The sequence below is a fragment of the Vigna radiata genome, chromosome 1 (genome assembly GCF_000741045.1).
Source record: "Vigna radiata var. radiata cultivar VC1973A chromosome 1, Vradiata_ver6, whole genome shotgun sequence".
NCBI classification, from domain to species: Eukaryota; Viridiplantae; Streptophyta; class Magnoliopsida; order Fabales; family Fabaceae; genus Vigna; species Vigna radiata.
The window spans coordinates 28,278,116-28,295,569 of NC_028351.1; the positions used below are offsets into that span (position 1 = coordinate 28,278,116).

At 29.5% G+C, this 17,454-nt stretch overlaps 1 protein-coding gene across 2 annotated transcripts; it reads right to left on the reverse strand.

Annotated features, from left to right (window-relative positions):
- Positions 1–2,164: 2,164 nt before the first annotated feature.
- LOC106763496 (metal tolerance protein 10) lies at positions 2,165–8,017 on the reverse strand. Of its 2 annotated transcripts, none has more exons than XM_014647681.2 (6): positions 7,621–8,017; positions 4,661–4,785; positions 4,258–4,503; positions 3,737–3,817; positions 3,294–3,524; positions 2,165–2,654 (listed from the first exon to the last, which is right to left on the reverse strand). In XM_014647681.2, exons 1-6 carry the CDS (start codon positions 7,805–7,807, stop codon positions 2,310–2,312), a joined length of 1,215 nt encoding a protein of 404 aa, XP_014503167.1. In that variant the 5' UTR covers positions 7,808–8,017; the 3' UTR covers positions 2,165–2,309. The 2 variants fall into 2 exon arrangements, with proteins under 2 accessions (XP_014503167.1, XP_014503172.1); XM_014647686.2 differs by having other exon boundaries at positions 2,168–2,654; positions 4,661–4,773; positions 7,621–8,012.
- Between the last annotated feature and the right edge of the window lie 9,437 nt (positions 8,018–17,454).

Sequence of the window (17,454 nt, forward strand, 5' to 3'; positions counted from 1 at the left end):
AAAGCAAACTAAAATGCAATGCTAATGAAGAAATGATTAATATGAAACAAAATTAGAATGACACTTAAACTACAATAAAGCATTATACCATTGTAAAAACCTAAATTAATGATCGTTATTATTCATGCAATTCAATAACAAAACCTAAACCTAAATCTATGAGTGCGACTGATTCTTTCCACTATGGTGTTAGGTATTCGAGGAGGCTCATGGTGGTAAATCATGATGGGGTTAATCATGATGTAGGTACACATGTTGATGAGTATGGTGATGATATAAAATCAGGAAAATACTATATTGGTAGTAATGGTATCAGTTGGCATAGGTGCTACTTTGAATATAGACTATTAGTTTAGTTGTGTGATGTTAGTGAAATTTGAGGATCGAGGATACAGTATTGAGTATTCAGATATGCTTGATTGTTATGTTTTGAGGATTAGGTATCATGTTATAATTAATTATGTGTATGTTTAATTATGATTGATATAATCAGAAAGTTTGTATCTTGTTGTGTGATTGATTATGGTGGATGTAATCAATATATGAATATTGTTGTTATGATTGTCTTACCGGTAGTTTATCCTATATGTGTTTGTTTTGTGTTTGTGAATGAAATTATCGGTGATGATCGTATAATGCGTAATACGTGAGTAAATAATTTTATATGTGTTTCATAGGCATGATTGACTCGAGAGAGGATGGGAAGAAATCTTAGAATTTAATTAAATTTATTTTGTTTTACAAGTTAAGATAATATAATTAGAGTATTTTCTTATTTATTTTATTACTCAAAATAATGTAATTGGATAAAATATTTTTTAATATGTTTTCATGATAAATTTAAATTCTTTCGATTTTTAATATCCCGTTACATTTCAGAAATCGGGATGCTAGACTTGTAGCTTGTATTGATTATTACATGTTAAATTTTCAATGCCATTATATATTACTCTTTTAACTTTTATCACTTCCTTAAGTTACTTACACATTTCTTAGATTTTTATATGTTGTTTCATCTAATAACTTTGTTAATTTTCACATGATGAATTTGCAGTTGTACTATCTTATAGGAAATAAGTTTTGGGATATGTGAATATGATCATTTATATGTAAAGTGGTAGTTAAAAAAATATAAGATGATTTTTTAGGTACTTTTACTTACATGTTAGGATTTGACTATTTTTATTAATTTCTTGTTTTAAAATATAATTTTCTACATTGACATCTCACTCTGAAAATAATGATGATATTTTTCTATAAAACTAGTATATTTAAAACTTGATTAAATAATGCATATTTTATACTATATTGTAATTTCAATATTATTAAATATGATTTTTATTATTTGAAATATTTTATTAAGGAAGTATTTCAAAAGAAGAAACAAATAATCAAGATTAAAAATTATAATAGAAAATTATTGTTTGAATTTTTATTGAGCATGTATAATGTTATAACTTTATATTTTGGACTTGCATGCTCTATTCTTTACATTATTATGCTTTTATGTTGTACACTTGGTCTTTTTTTTTTTTCATAAATATTAACTTCAATTATAAATATTAAAATTGAAAAGAAAAATTCCTTTTGTATATATCAAATTTCAATTATTGAATAATTTCAAGAGAGAATATTATAACATTTAAGTGGCACTACAAACACTTTTTTCCGCTGTTCCATGTTTTTAAGCCAACACTCTCCTTTTCTGTTGCACCATCATTATAATTTTATAAAAGAGTTAAATAATTTTTTTTGTCCAAACTTAATACATATGAAAATTAGTATTTCAAAAATAAATTTAGTATTTAAAATTTAATAAATATATATTAATTAGGTTTTATCATAAATTTGTTTATCTCTTTTTCGAATTTAGATTATCTGTTAAATTTTTATTTTCTGTTTTAGTTTCAAAATAGACTGTTAGATATCAATTTTGGTGTTTTAAAATATATATTATAAACATTTTTTATATATCAAACATAATTAATATATTTATCATAAAGTAGTTAAATTAACATTGTTATAATAAATATATTAATTTAGTCTTAACATAATTTTAACCTCTTTTCTATTTTTATATATTCCAATGACATTAGATAATATTGGTAACATGAATGAGTACATCTAAATTAAATTATGGAATTTGTAACTTTGAATTTAGTATTCTTGAAAAAGGTTTGGAGAGAAAATATACTTAATTCATTCTAAAGAAAAGTAATTATGAAAATTAAATTAACCCTCTGAAAAAATGATATTAGGCACACATTAAAACCAACCATTTTACTATAGTGATTTAGTTTGGCATATAGTTATACCATCATCTTATGTTCAGGTCTGTGAGTAAACTCAAAATCAATGTGAACAAAGGCTCTTTCAACTTGAGGAAGTTGCTCCAATTTTTCCTGCAATGTCTCACCAATGTTGTGTGCTTGATTGAGAGGCATGTCTTCTGGCAACACTATGTCCACTTCAACAAAGTAATGAGCACCAAAGGTGTATGCTCTCACAGTGTCTATGTGCTTAACCTCTTCATGGTGATTCCATATCAGATATGTCAACTTTGCCAGAAAATCAGGTGGTGCTGTTCTTCCAATAAGAGACCACACATTCTCAATCACTGTCTTTGCCCATGTGCTAATTGTGTACACAGCTATCTGCATTTGATATTCAGGATAACATACCAGGTCATCAGTTGCTTTATTTTATATTTATAGTAACAAAACAAACATGCAACACAAGAATGACCCTCACAATAACTAATAAGTCATTTGTTTGTGTGACACTTGTAGAATCATGATATGATGTTACAGATCTTGTATCAACTAAAAATAAGACAAATTTGTTAAAAGTGGGTTTTAGGCCTAACTCAACTCCACAAAACCGGCTTGTAAGGTGAGGTCTGCACCCCACTTATATATTATAAATTGACCTTATCTCTAGTCGATGTGAGACTTCCAACAAAATTTACATTATATAATTGGATAGAATCCTCATCTTACAAATCGATAATAAATCATTTGTTTGTCTGACCTTTGAATAACCATGGCATGTCAAGTAATGTACAGAACAAGTATAATATGTAAAATATGAACACCCAATGAAAAAATGTTACAGATTCTCTCATGTTAAAATTTCATGTCAAATTTTTAGAATTTGGGTTCTTTTCTTTCTGCATAAAAATGCAAAATTTTAGTTAGTCATTGAGGAAACTTTGATCTTTTTCTCTCATTCACAAACTTTCAACATGAGAATATCAATTTTGTCAGAGCGGAGTGACAGAGTTATGAACTCACAACAATAGCTCCCATTGGATCAATCCACCAAGAGTACTTCACAGCAAGCACAGCAGCAACTAATCCAACTGAGTTAGTGATAACATCAAAAAAATGATCTTGTGCATAGGCTCTGACAATTTCGTTCTTAAACCTTCGACAGTAGATCATGAGTATGAACTTCACTACAGTAACAGATGCCATAATACCGATCATCCATTTCAACTCTTGGGAATCCATTTCAGGCTTAGACTGTAAGATAAAGAATGAAGCAAGAAATTAAAAATTGATCAACTGATAACAAAATTTATGAAGCAGAATACTCAACTTTGCTACACTTAACATATCACATGAAAGACTAGAATCCAAAACTTTTCCTTATTCATCTTTTTCTTACTTTCTCCATTCCTACAACCATAAAACCACAATTTTGAAAGAAAAAGTGAAGTTATGATTTCAAGTACCTTCGTAATGAGTTGTCTGCCAGACTCAATCAGAATCTGCAATCCCAAGGTTGCCATCACAGATGCAAAAACAATGATACCCTGCACATATACAATACCTTAATAAAAATGAATGTCTTTCAACAATGCAATGATTCTGAAGACACTCACCCAATAGTTGTCAATCATTGTCATGATCTATTATAGACTAAAATTCTGTGTTCACCTTATATGTCTTTTTGAGGTTACAATTATAGAAAGTATTTTTTAAACTTAACTCAATCCCACAAAATCGGCTTGTAAGGTAAGATTTCCATCTCAGTGGTTTTTAAGTCTAACTCAAGTTCATAAAACCAGCTTGTAAGGTAAGGTTTGCATCCCAGTTATATATTATAAACTGGTCTTATCTCTAGTCAACGTAAGACTTCCAAGAACAATTGAGAGTAGGATGAAATATGATTTATCCCTCAAAAAAAATTTGAGATATTGGTTAGTAGCTATGATGGGACTTTCAACTTATACTTAGATTCCGAAGAACTTACCACCGGTTGCATCCTTTTCTTTCCAATGGGGTAGTGATACTGGTTTGGGTTTCTCATGGCATAGGCAGTGAACCACAATATGAACCCAGACAAGAGATCTAAGAGAGAATCCATGGTGGAAGCAATGACTGCTAGTGATTTGCTCTCAATGGAAGTGTAAACCTTAGCTGCAAATAGCACCAAGTTAGCTGCATTGGACACATTCACTGCCAGTCTCTCACTTCTTGCTAATTGCTTCATTTCATCCTGACAAAAAGAAAAAATAAGCAATTTTTAAATTACCCTTTGAAATTTAAAGGAACAGTAACATTTTATCATCTGACAAAAATGAGAAATTGTATGAAACTATGATGCCTGTAGTATACACATATGATAAGTGAATGGTGTTGAGAGAATAATCAACCTCAGTGAGACTTCCAGGGAAATAACCCGTTTCAGTCATCGAATCCATGTCATTATACCCTTCAAGGAGCTTCTCCTGTTTCTTGTAGTATTCTGCAATCTTGCGTTCCTTTTCTGAAACAAAAGCTAACTACAACATTACTTCGAAGCAAACCACTTCATAAATAACGTTTAATTATAGACGGCTGAGAATCTAAGTATAAATTCTACAGAATTGACTAAGATAAATAAAGATATCTTAAATTAGGTTGAAATTAATATGAATTCTTTATATAGATTGAACTCATATATAATTATTTATCTTTTTAATGAACTCATTTTTCATAAATCCCTGGATATAGATCGAAGTTTTGTCAATTATTATGTGTGATTATTTCTTGATCAGCATGTTACAATTTACCTTCTAGAGTCTAATATTACACTTCTCTCTTTCATCATTCTTTGTTTGTGTAGTGAATTTGATTAAGTAAATTACTTACAGAAGGTTTTGTTCCAATAAATTAAATAATTTCACATTTCTAATTAAAGAATTGAATTAAAATTGTTAACAATATATAACCGTTACTATTAAGCATTTTAAGAAATTCAAAGGGTTTTTTCTCCTCTTTCACTTTCACTTTTTCTCTTTCTTTTCAATTTCGGCAATCCCTTAAAACAAAAGTATGTGTAGGTATCTATCTTCTTAAAAGGATCTCAAGATCGAATGATTTCTTTCATATGTTAATGATGATTTTGTTGTATTTTGGGTGTATAAATGTAGACCTTCAATTTTTTCAATATAAGAGTTCGTGTAATGATGTATATTTTAAAACCTTACTTTAAGCTTGTGATTTTGATTTCAAAAATAAATGTGCAACTGTAGAAATTACATGATTTTGACATTTGGTGACATCAATGACACATCGATGACATCTTACGTGATTCCATTGTTTAAGATAGAAACAATGGAAACATTAACCTAACACATCCTTAAGGGCAGCAAATGATTCAATTTTCTTGCACTATATATACATGATACTATAACGAAGGAAATTTGAAGATATTTTAATGAAATAATTCTCTCTCCAATGCAAAAGTCAATTTTACACAGGAATCCTTACACAAACTTAATATAAAAATGATTGATGTGATTGCCTTTATAATGAAATGAAATAGCAATGTTATTATTATTCATGTATAAACAAAAAAACAATTGTTTTTCCTTGAGAGGACCATTTACATTGCAACTCCACTTGTAGGACACCTTTCAAAGTCACATTTCATATATTCTGGAAATTTTATTTTAAAAATTTTATTCTAAAGATTTTATTTCAAAAATTCTATTCCAGAAATCTAGTTTCGGAAATTTTATTCTGTAAATTCCAGAAAACTTATTACAGAAGGGTTTCAAAACATGTAATCTGAAATTCACTTTTACGGAGCATAAAATGGTCATTTTGAAAATTTGAGGGGTACACGGAGAAATTGAAAGACTGCTGGAAGTTAAAGTTCAAAAATAGGTGGTGGAAAAACAATGAAAAGATCAGAAGCACAAATAATGTTATTTTTTAAAATTAAACTAGAAAAATTAATATTTTTCTAAAGACTTAACATGATTGTCTCGGATGCTATTATTTTAACATTTTTTACACATGGTTCAAAATAAATGTTTTTTAAGAAACTGTTGGTTCAAATAAAACTAAGTTCAGATTTTTAAAATAAAGTTTTGGATTTCAATCTTATGAATGAAGATAAAACCATGGTTAAAAGAAAATAAAAATGTATTAGATTTCATAAGTAAAGTTCAACCACAAATCTTAATTATTGACAAAATAGTTAAATATTTTTTGAGAACTTGTACGCCGAGGGAGGAAACACTTGTCTCTATATTTTATTAGTATAAATTTTGATATTATAAAATAAATTTTATATATAACATAACTTCATAAAATTCATTTATAAAATAAGATTTATACTTGTTTTTATATTTACATATATTATAATTAATTATATTTTTAATTAGTGAAATCTCTAACAAAACAAATTAAAATGCAGAGAGATGCTTCGTATATCTCCCCGTATCTAGGAATTACTGTATAACCTATCTTTTTCAAAAAGAAAAAAACAAATACTTCACCAACATAATCATAAAAGAGAATATAAAAAGAAAAGTTTTACTTATATATGCCAAGATTCCCTCACTACAAACAATAAAACACGTAATTAAACAAAGTTAACCCAACCCATTACTCCAAAAACAAAAGATGATGAGATGGAAAAAATAAATAAAATTTTCATATATATTTTAGAAACAATTGTGACGACACTGTCTCATCATAGTCCTATTTTTTATTTTGCTTTTTGTTTTAAATGTGCGTAAGGATGAGAAAAATAGGTGTTTAATTATTTCAGCTACTTAATTTATAATTGTATCAAAACAGAAAAGATAATGAATATAACCAATATTTTGTGATTACTTAGGATACATAATCTAATTAGACGACGTGATAAACTTTGTAAAAGGAGGATTCTAGATTCTCTTAGATTTCTTGGTGTTTTAAAACATTAAAAATACATTGATATTAGTATATTAAAATAAATTTAGTATAATTTAAAACATAAAACTAGTATTCGTCAATGCATTTTGAAGATAAAACAGAATAGTAATCCAGCAAAATCTAGTAGAGAATCCAAAATCCATTAGAAGTACTTGATCCAATTACATCACATGACAAATTTTGTAAAAGTTAACATTTAATAAATGTATATAAAACTAAATTTTTATAAATATAATCTAACTCTGAAAATTTACTAATATCTTAAATAACGCATATTTTGTTAAAAGAAATAATGGGATGATGTAATACTTTGAATTTCATTTTCTAGAAATTTGCAGGTTATAAATAACTTCTTAAAACCCCATGAGAATAAATTAGACAGATGAAGATGGAAAGGAAGAAGAAAGAGCGAGAAATGTCTTACTGGGTTTCCGAAAAAGACCGCGAAAAGTGAAGTAAGTTGGGCTATTACGGTGCTCATGGCTGTGACTTTGGCGTGGCAACTGAAACTCCTTCACATTCAGTCTCCACGGCAGTGACGACAAGTCTCCGGAGGCCTCCTCCGCCAGGAGCTGTTCGCCTCCGCCGTGTCTTCTGCCACTCTCCGACATCTATATCTGTTGTTTTTTTTCTTTTTGTTGAATCAGCTTTTTCCTTGTTATATAGAGGAACATTTACGAGGGTGGTGGAATATATGTTCTTTGCATAGCTTTTAAAATGGTTCGAGTGGAGTTTACACGTGGCACCATTTTGGGGATATTTTTAGGGTTTGGATAGAATGATTTTGCTCAAAAGATTGCACGATCGCATGATATTGAATATGGAGTCCAACTGTGTACAACAGTAAGAAAGATGATTGTTTCGCTCATGAAAAAGAAAAACACTTTATTTAGTTGGAGTTGTTTGTCTTAATATATATAGTAGGATAACATATATTTTTATTTTTAATAATCTAATGTCTTTAGTGTTCTCAAAACGAGTAACCCAACTTGGTCTGGTTCGACTTGACCTATGATGGGTTGGTCATTTAGGTCTTCTTTGAAGGAGAGTAATTAAGATGATTTGAAGGTAATTTTTTTTTTTGTTTATTTGAATAGATTTGAGGTAAACGAGTGTAGATTTGGAAGTAAAATTTGTAAGAATTAATGTAAGATTTAATTTATGTGACACATTAGAAAAATTTACTTCCAAAATAACTCTCACTTACCTCAAAATCTATTTAAATAAAAAACAAAAATATTTATCATCAAAACTTGGCTCATTTATTAGCGAGAATTCGAACCCGACCCGATCCACCACGGATTGACTCACTGACTCACTTAATTACAATTTTTTTAAATAAAAAAATTACAAACTTTCTATAATTCAAATCTAAACAAATTTCACTCCCATAATGGATGTTTAATTAATTTTGAAAATAGATAATTTAAATAATTTTTTCAAGCAAAAAAATAATAATAAATCTTTTTTTATAAAATTAAAATTAAATTTTAATAAAATAAAATTAGGTAAGTGGGTTGGTGGGCCAACCTAACCCACCATGGATTCAATCCGCATAAGTCGGATTTAAATGAACCAAGTTAAATCTAATCCACATAAAATATACAACTTTTTCAAACTCAACCCAAGTTGACCGGCGGGTTGTGACCATTTTTGACAGCTTTAATTACATTGTCACCGTACTAATAGCAATAATTACATTAGATTTGAAAAAGATGTTATTGTTGGAGCACAGGAAAAGAAAAAAAAAAGTTGAGAAGAAAGAAAAATATTTGAATTGAAATGATTATCTATAACAGACTACATTTTCTCTATTTAAATAATATAAAATTATATAAAAATTAAATTAATTAAATTTTTTTGTCAGACTAACAAATTTAACAAAAGAGACAATATTAATTCTAATTAATAAAAGTTAGACTTAATTAAGTCATAAATATACAAATCCAAATTAAACAAATATGTAAATATAAAACCAAATTACTAATTAAAAAGAAAAACTTTTCATCCAAAGTTAAAGAATTATTTTCATATGATTTGATATTTATTAACCATAATCATGACTAATAATTTTAAGAGTTAACATAACATAATTAAATGAAGTGTAATTTTAATGTTTTATATTTGATTAAAGTTATTAAAGTTCAGCTTCTCTTCCTCTCACACATACAAAGCTAATTTTACAAGTAAACAAAGTCACAACCATGACATGATATTATATGTTTTACTTAATTATATGTTTTTGTGACGTTTTACTTTAAATTACTTTTTACTTGTATATATTTAACCATTTGATTCATTTCCTCAAAAAAGAAAAAGAAAAATATTGATATTCATCAATGTTTCTTAACACTTTTATAGAAATATCAAACTATTTATTTTTTTGTTTTAAATTTGTGTGTTCAAATAGAAAATATACATATTTGAAAATATTTTCTACTTATATATGTATAATAAATATAATAGGAAAATTAATCCATGTTTTCAAAGCATGTAGATGAAAAGTAAAGTAAAGATGTACATATATTTGAAGAGTTGGTAAATAATTTTATATTTGAAAAGAAAAGAAATTCTTTGAAACTTTTTTTTTCTCTTATTTCCACTTTACAACTCATTATAATAATATAATAATATATGTTAAAATTTTAAGTTAAAAAGTAAAATAAATATAATTAAAATATGTATTATATGGAGTGAATGTATTTTATTTGGTAGGTGTAAAATATCACCACCCATTTAAAAAATATCATTATTATAATGGTGAAAAGCTGTGACACTTCGCATATGTTAGGTCATGCTTATAGTTTTTTTTATCCTAACCAATTTTAACTTGTTTTATTTTTAAAATTGTTTGGAAGCTTCCTGAACATCTAAATAAAATTATAATAACACTTAAGACTGACATGAGCAACTATCTAATTTACTCGTGTTAAAGAACATTGTAGATAACCCTCTTAATATGCATTTATAAAATAAAAAAGTTAAAATTAGTTTTTCATTAACCAAAAGTAGTTTATATATTAATTAGTTTGTAACAAAATTCTATATAATTTTTATTTTTAAGTTATACATAACTTAATTTTGTTTATAAATCTTAATAGAAAAACTCCTTCCGACATACTTTACTCTAAATGAAATTAAGTGTATTATAATGTGATTTTTTTTTTCACAATGAAATATATTTTAAGAATAGAAGAAGGAATAGATATTTAAGCTTTATTTAATTTTTTTTAAAGTATATAAGATTATTTAGTATATAAAAATTATCATATCAATTGGGTTAGGTTGAGTTAATGGATAAGTTTTACAATTTTTATGATTGTTGATGTTTATATATTTAATGAAAAATATAAAGTTGGTGGTGGCAAATGCAATATAGTGGAATGGTGAATGAGCAATGTCTCTCTATCCATCCACTAAATGGCTTAAAGCCAAAGGAGATATCCACTAACACTAACACTAATGTGTGTTCAAATTTGTGTAATATCTTCAAATTTTTCGTGAAAATTAATATAATAATTCAAATTAAAGTAGGTTTAAAGAGTACATTACGCAAAAAAAAAAAATGAAAAGGAGGCGGGTAAGGATGACTTATTTTATATTATCTTGTTTAATTTTAGTTATTAATATGAGATGATCAATTAAAGAAGAAAACAAAAACCCAAAGGAAGAACCAAACAGTAAAAAAATCTCTTATAACTGAACAAAAATTATCATTTTCAAAATACAAAAAATGAAAAAATTAAGCATTGGAGTTAAGCCAAGTATAAGTCAACCCTAAAGCTGAAAATTGAAAATGGTTGAAAAAGTTTTATTATCATCTTAAGATAATATATATTACTTTATTACTTTAGAGAAATGATATATATAATAGAAAAAGAAATTAACAAATAATGAATTAAAAAGATTATTATTAGTATACAATAATGATTAATAATAGGTAGTTAAAATAAAAAGAGAGTAAAATAAGGTTGCATATGGTAAGTCGAAGACCTTATCCCCTTTGCAAGTCATTAGAAAAAGTAGATGTAATGATTACAAAAGCTCTTATAAATAGGTGTGGGGAGGTGAATGAAAGAAAGGTGAAAAGAGACAGTCAGGAAAATCAGTGTAAGTGAAAAAACGAAGAGGGAAAAAAATAGAAAGTACCTTCAAACTTTCAACTCAACTCAGGTGTATCCTTTAAATAACTAAGGCAACGAAAACAGATATTTATCATTTTTATTATATATATATATAGAATGCATAAATTATCATTTTTATTATATATATATAGAATGCATAAATTATAAGGTTTAAACTTTTTTTTCCCTAAGTTATGAGCGGGATTTTCAGTTTAGTCCCCGCTTTTAAAAATATAAACCTTTGATTCCTAAGTTATAAAAAATGTATCAAATGAGTCCTTTTTTTATGTTCTTGGTCAAAGTACAAAGAGCAATCTAAAGTGCTGTTATTATTAAGAAACAAATCAGAGCAATCTAAAGATGTAGCAGTTGTTAAGAAACAACCAAAAAACAGTATTTCAAGTCAAAAAAGGACTCATTTGATACATTTTTTATAACTTAGGGACCAAAGATTTATATTTTTAAAAACGAGAACTAAACTGAACATCCACTTATAACTTAGGGACCAAAAAGAGGTTTAAACCAAATTATAATAATAGAAACCAGTAAGAGTAGTAGATGATAGTATAAAGTTTACAGTCATCCAAAATTTGTTAGAAATTTAAACTTTACAAATATAAAGTTTCTCAAAATATAGAAAATTCTAAGAGAGATTTTAAGAGTTAGGGACTGTGTCATCTCCCTCCAAAGCATGCTCCAGAGGTACATCATCTGCCTCTACTCACATCCAAAGTTGGATGATCATTGCAAGAAGGAAAGTCACACACATACAAAACACAAACAAAACATGCAAGGGTAAGCTAGGTTGGAAAAACATGCAAGTCATCATATAAAATTTAAAATAGAGAAGTATATTCAAATAAGAAACCAATTAAAGCATCGTATCATGTTAAGATATAATCTAGACTCGTCTGGAATTAGAATGAATATCGATCTGGGGCGGGTTGTGCACTTGTGGTGGCCTCTACTACTTTGCAAAGCCATTGCCAATGGGTTTCACCCTACCACACACAAGGTTAGTCTGTTACCGCGCGATAGGCCTCCAGTGACAGCGCCTACCCTAGGACCTCCTACTCTCACCACATGCGTCATATATTCTTTCTAAACACTAAGCGATCTCACTTAGAGACCTTACTTTGATTCTAAGTCACAAACATCCTCTTATTATTTACAACATGTTGAGATTTTTGACAACACAAACTCTATATCAAACTGGTTTTTGATGATGACAACACACTGCTTAATAACAATACATATGTTCCAATGTTACATGTTCAGCGGATATACTTTAGTGATTTGAACAATGCTTGTGTTAAACATGTTTTGTTGTTTTGCATGTATGTTCCTATGATTGATGATGTGTTACATGTATGGAACATGCTTGTATTGAATTGTGTGTTAAAATGATTTTAATTACTTCTGCACATTTCTCAAGAAAAGCTCACAAACACTTTTATGAACTTATATTTGTTGTGACAAAGGTCTGGTTCAGTCGACTACACTAGTAATATATTCGACTAAGCTAAAATCTTTATACAAATTTTGTGATCACGTGCTTGATGAGACTTTGAGAAGAAAAGAATTTCAAAGTGATTTTTCATGTGTTAGTCGATAGTGTGAAACACTCATTCAACTGTATTTTTGTTTATTTTGGAATTCTGTTATGCCTACTTGCTCCAACGACTATATTTTCAAAAGTTAGTTAGGATTAACTAACTGAGTCAACTATCACAAATGAGCATTGATTTGGTTGACTAAGGAGCCTTTATGTTGATTGTCTGTTATAACAGTTTTAATATAGTCGACTGGATTAGTAGGCTATTCAACTGAGAATAACAGGAAAACTATAAATAGATCAGAACACGACTTGTTCTGAGACTTTTGTGATCTAACATTTTCATTGTCCTGTTTCAGAGAAAATTCTCAGTTTAGGAAGCTCTAAGAATTCTCCAAGAAGACGGTGGTGATCTTTCTTGAGAGAGATTCAGATTGAGGATGTTTGATCAACATCTGCACAAAGAAGGTGCTTCTGGTTTGATCTTGAAGGCTTGGCATCCTGTGAAGACTGTTGTTTTTGACTAAAAGCTTGGCAACCTGTGAAGTGTGCTGTGATAGGCTTGGCAACCTGTGAAGCATGCTGTGATAGGCTTGGCATCCTATGAAGAGTGCTGGTGACACGTTGAGGATTGTTCAGCGTCGATTCAGATTGCAGAAGAGGGGATTCTTGCTGCATTTCTAGTTTTGTGTGTGCAACTATATTTGGTTTTGGGTTAAAGAGGAGATTTATATTTTTGCGTGGTGCTTCTATAAATTCCTTGTTGTAAAAACTGCAACCATTATAGTGCATTTGCTTCCAAGGTTGGAAGGACACTGGATGTAGACATTATTGGCCGAACTAGTATAAAAACCAGTGTTTGATTTTCTCTTCCCTGCACTCTTTATTTTAGTCGACTATATTTGTTTAGCAGTCAACTACATTTTTCCGCTGCACTGAAATTTTTCATTACTTGCATTTCAAGGAAAGATCAAAAGCTTTGAATTCTCATACCAAGATTGCGAAAAGATTTTGTTTTTGAACTAACACCAATTCACCCCTCCTCCTTGTGTAAAACGAAGCCAACCTGTTTCCTAAGAATTGACACCATTTTAAAATTCAGTTGACTCTTTTTTTATTCTATTCGACTGTAAAACCTAGGGATGACTTCAAATTTTCAAACTTTTGGTGAAAGTGCTTCAACAAACAGACCACCTCTGTTTGCTGGTGAAAACTATCCTTTTTGGAAAATTTGCATGCAGATCTTTCTAAAATCGCAAGATAAGGGAATTTTGGATGCCACTTTAAATGGTCCATATGTGCCTACAAAAACTAGAAAAGCTTAGTAGGATGTTAAAGCTAGAAATATTATTGCCTCTACACTAACAATTGATGAATTTTTCAGGATATCACAATGCAAGCCTGCAAAGGAAATGTGGGATGTTCTAGAGGTAACACATGAAGGCACAAATGAAGTCAAAAGAGCTAGGAAGAATTCATTGATACAAGAATATGAGTTGTTCATAATGAAAGCTGGTGAGAGCATCAATGATGTCCAGAAAAGGTTCACTCATATTGTAAACCACCTGATGGCTCTTGGCAAAGCCTTTGATAAAGAAGAGATCAACATCAAGATTTTGAAAAGTCTGAACAGGAATTGGGAACCAAAAGTCACTACAATCTCTGAATCCAAAGATCTTACAACTATTAATATGGCTACCTTGTTTGGCAAGCTACGTGAACATGAGTTAGAACTTGGTAGACTGAAGGATGAAGAGGAGATTGAAGAAAAGAAGTCCATTGCTCTGAAGGCCGCAAGTAATAATATCACAGAAGCAGTGATGGACGACAAAGAGTTGATGACCTTGATGGTAAGAAAATTTAGTCGACTTTTGCAAAATGATAGTCAACTGTCTAACCATGCAGGTCAAAGCAAGAAGAAAAGCTTTAGCACAAACACTGTCCAGTGCTATGAATGTGGTAAAAAAGGTCACATCAAGCCTGACTGTCCTGAATTACAGCCAAAGCAGAAAGGGAAGAAAAGATTTCCTTAAGGAAAAAATATGAGAAAGAAAGGAGCCTACATTGTTTGGGAGAATTCTGAATATGAAAGATCAAGTGATGATGATGCTAATCAAGAGGAAAAATCTAATATATGTCACATGGCTGGAACTGCAAAGACTGAGTATGATAGTGACGAAGAATTTGAGAAGCTGCCTATAGAAGAAAAGTATCAGCAGCTGATTGAGGCATTCGGGGAATTACATGCTGAAGCAATGCGACTGGAATACAAGGTTAATCGACTGAACTCTGAGAAAAGAGATTATGAATATAGGATTAATATCCTTGTTGCTGAAAATGAACGATTAGAAAAGAAATTGAATGAAGCCTTATTGTCTGCTAGAAATGTTGAAATTAAAATTGTTACTGTTGAAAAAGCTTGTGGAAAATGTCCTATGCATGTTGAAAAGATTGATTACTTGACTAGCAAGCTAGCTAAGTTTGCTCAAGCTAGTGACAACTTAGATGTTGTATTGAATTCCTCTTGCAGAATTAATACTAGGCAAGGAATTGGATTTAAAGGTTACTCTAACAGAACCAAAACTAGAAAGCTTAATGATTTAAGAAGACCTGCTAAGAATGCATGTTTTTACTGCAGATGTGTTGGTCATACTGTTAGAAATTGTTATTATAGACATGTTGTTGTTCCTCAAGGATTATGTGTATGGATACCAAAGGAACATGTAACAAGAACTGACAATCATGGACCCAAAGTAAAATGGGTACCAGCAACCAAAGCTTAACTGTTCTGCAGGTTATGCAGCTGATACAAAACTGTTTTCAAGGATGAATCAACTATGGAATGTTTCAAAAACCTTGAGTGTCTACAACTAGTAAATCTGTATCTACCTACTACATCATGCATAAATTGATTGAATGTTGTTGTATGATTGTTTGCATTGAGTGCTTAATTGTTTGATTGATTGAATTTGGCTTAAAATATTTTTTTCATGAGTCCCAGTCGACTCCCATATTAATTCAATCGACTGTGTTATTTGTACATCTGAAAAACACTGTTTAGTCTGAAGTTTAAAAATTTCATTTTGGTGCGAATGAAAAATTTTGGGGTTCCCTCCAATTTGATATTCAATAAAGATATGTTAAAATCTTGGCAATCAGAAATCACTGCATTCAACCTCTCAAGGAAATCAATATAGAGGAAAGAATGAATTTGAAAGGATTGTTCTGAAGGAACTGGCTGAGATCAAGAAATGGATCAGGGAACAAAAAAAAATAGCCAAGAACATGAGAACTCTAAAAATATTGGCTCCTCTGAAAGGTCATCTCAAAGAAGAAATGATGAGAGTGAAGAGACAAGATATGAGGAAAATGCAAGTGACATGGTTCTCAAGTCCTTCATTAACAGGAAGAAAAAGAAAAACTAGAATCTTAGTCTAAGTTTCATTTTGAAAAATGGCATAAAAAGCCATCCTTTGTTGCTTTTTAATGTTTTGCTTGTGTTTCCTTGACCTGCTCTATCAATGTAACATCTTTCTTTCAAGGAAATAAAACTAGTAGTTTGAATCAATCCATCTGCTTAAATTGTTAACTAAAATCGATACTCTGTTTGATTGATTTGACTGTGCTATGACTGAAGTCAACTGTGCTATAATTGTCATGCATTTTTATAAATTGACTTTTGTTATGATTTGATTCTATTATGATTTGATTCTATTCTTGCATAACCACTATACTTGATCTGGAAAAGCTTTTTGAAAGGTTTTTGCAGGAAGAACATTGCTTTGGATATATATATTTGAAATTCAACATTTGGAAAAGCAATGCATTCGAATGATGAGTTAAAGCATTCGACTGCGTCCAAACTGGGTTAACAATTCCAATTTTGGTATTTTATTCTATCCTTACTAACTACTTTAATCATTAGTATTCTGATATTATCTCTGTGCTTTGCATGATTTTATATCTAAATTGAGATAATATTGTGAGATTGTTGATATTTGTGTCAATTCTTATATATGTGATTGAATTGTGTATCAATGATACAAATTTGTGCTTTATCTGGTGATTAACTTGTGATATTCTGCATTATGCACACAAACTGTTTTCGAAATTCATGCATAATGACAAGGGGAGTATCACTTCTTTACACATTGTTTCATCATACACACCTATATTTCAGAGGGAGTTTGCATTTTTTTTGTGATGAGCTTGTGATTTTGAGAGCATCATTGTTATTTTAAAACTGCATATTTGTTTGATGCTTCTCTGTTTTCAAAACTGCATAAATATCAAGCATTCCTTTTTTGTTAATGCACAAAGGGGGAGAGTTTTCATGAGTGTATGAGAGCAAGTCTATATGGGGAGAATTGTTGTATCATACTTATCTTATTGATGATATTTTTGCTGTATATGCAGAGTAAATGAATTGTTTGTATTGATTTTGTTATCTGTTTTTACTTTGTCATATGTGGAACTATGTAAACATAGTTGAGTTATTAATCATGGTTGTGCATCATCAAAAAAGCGGTAGATTATTGAGATTGTTGACAACACAAACTCTATATCAAACAGGTTTTTG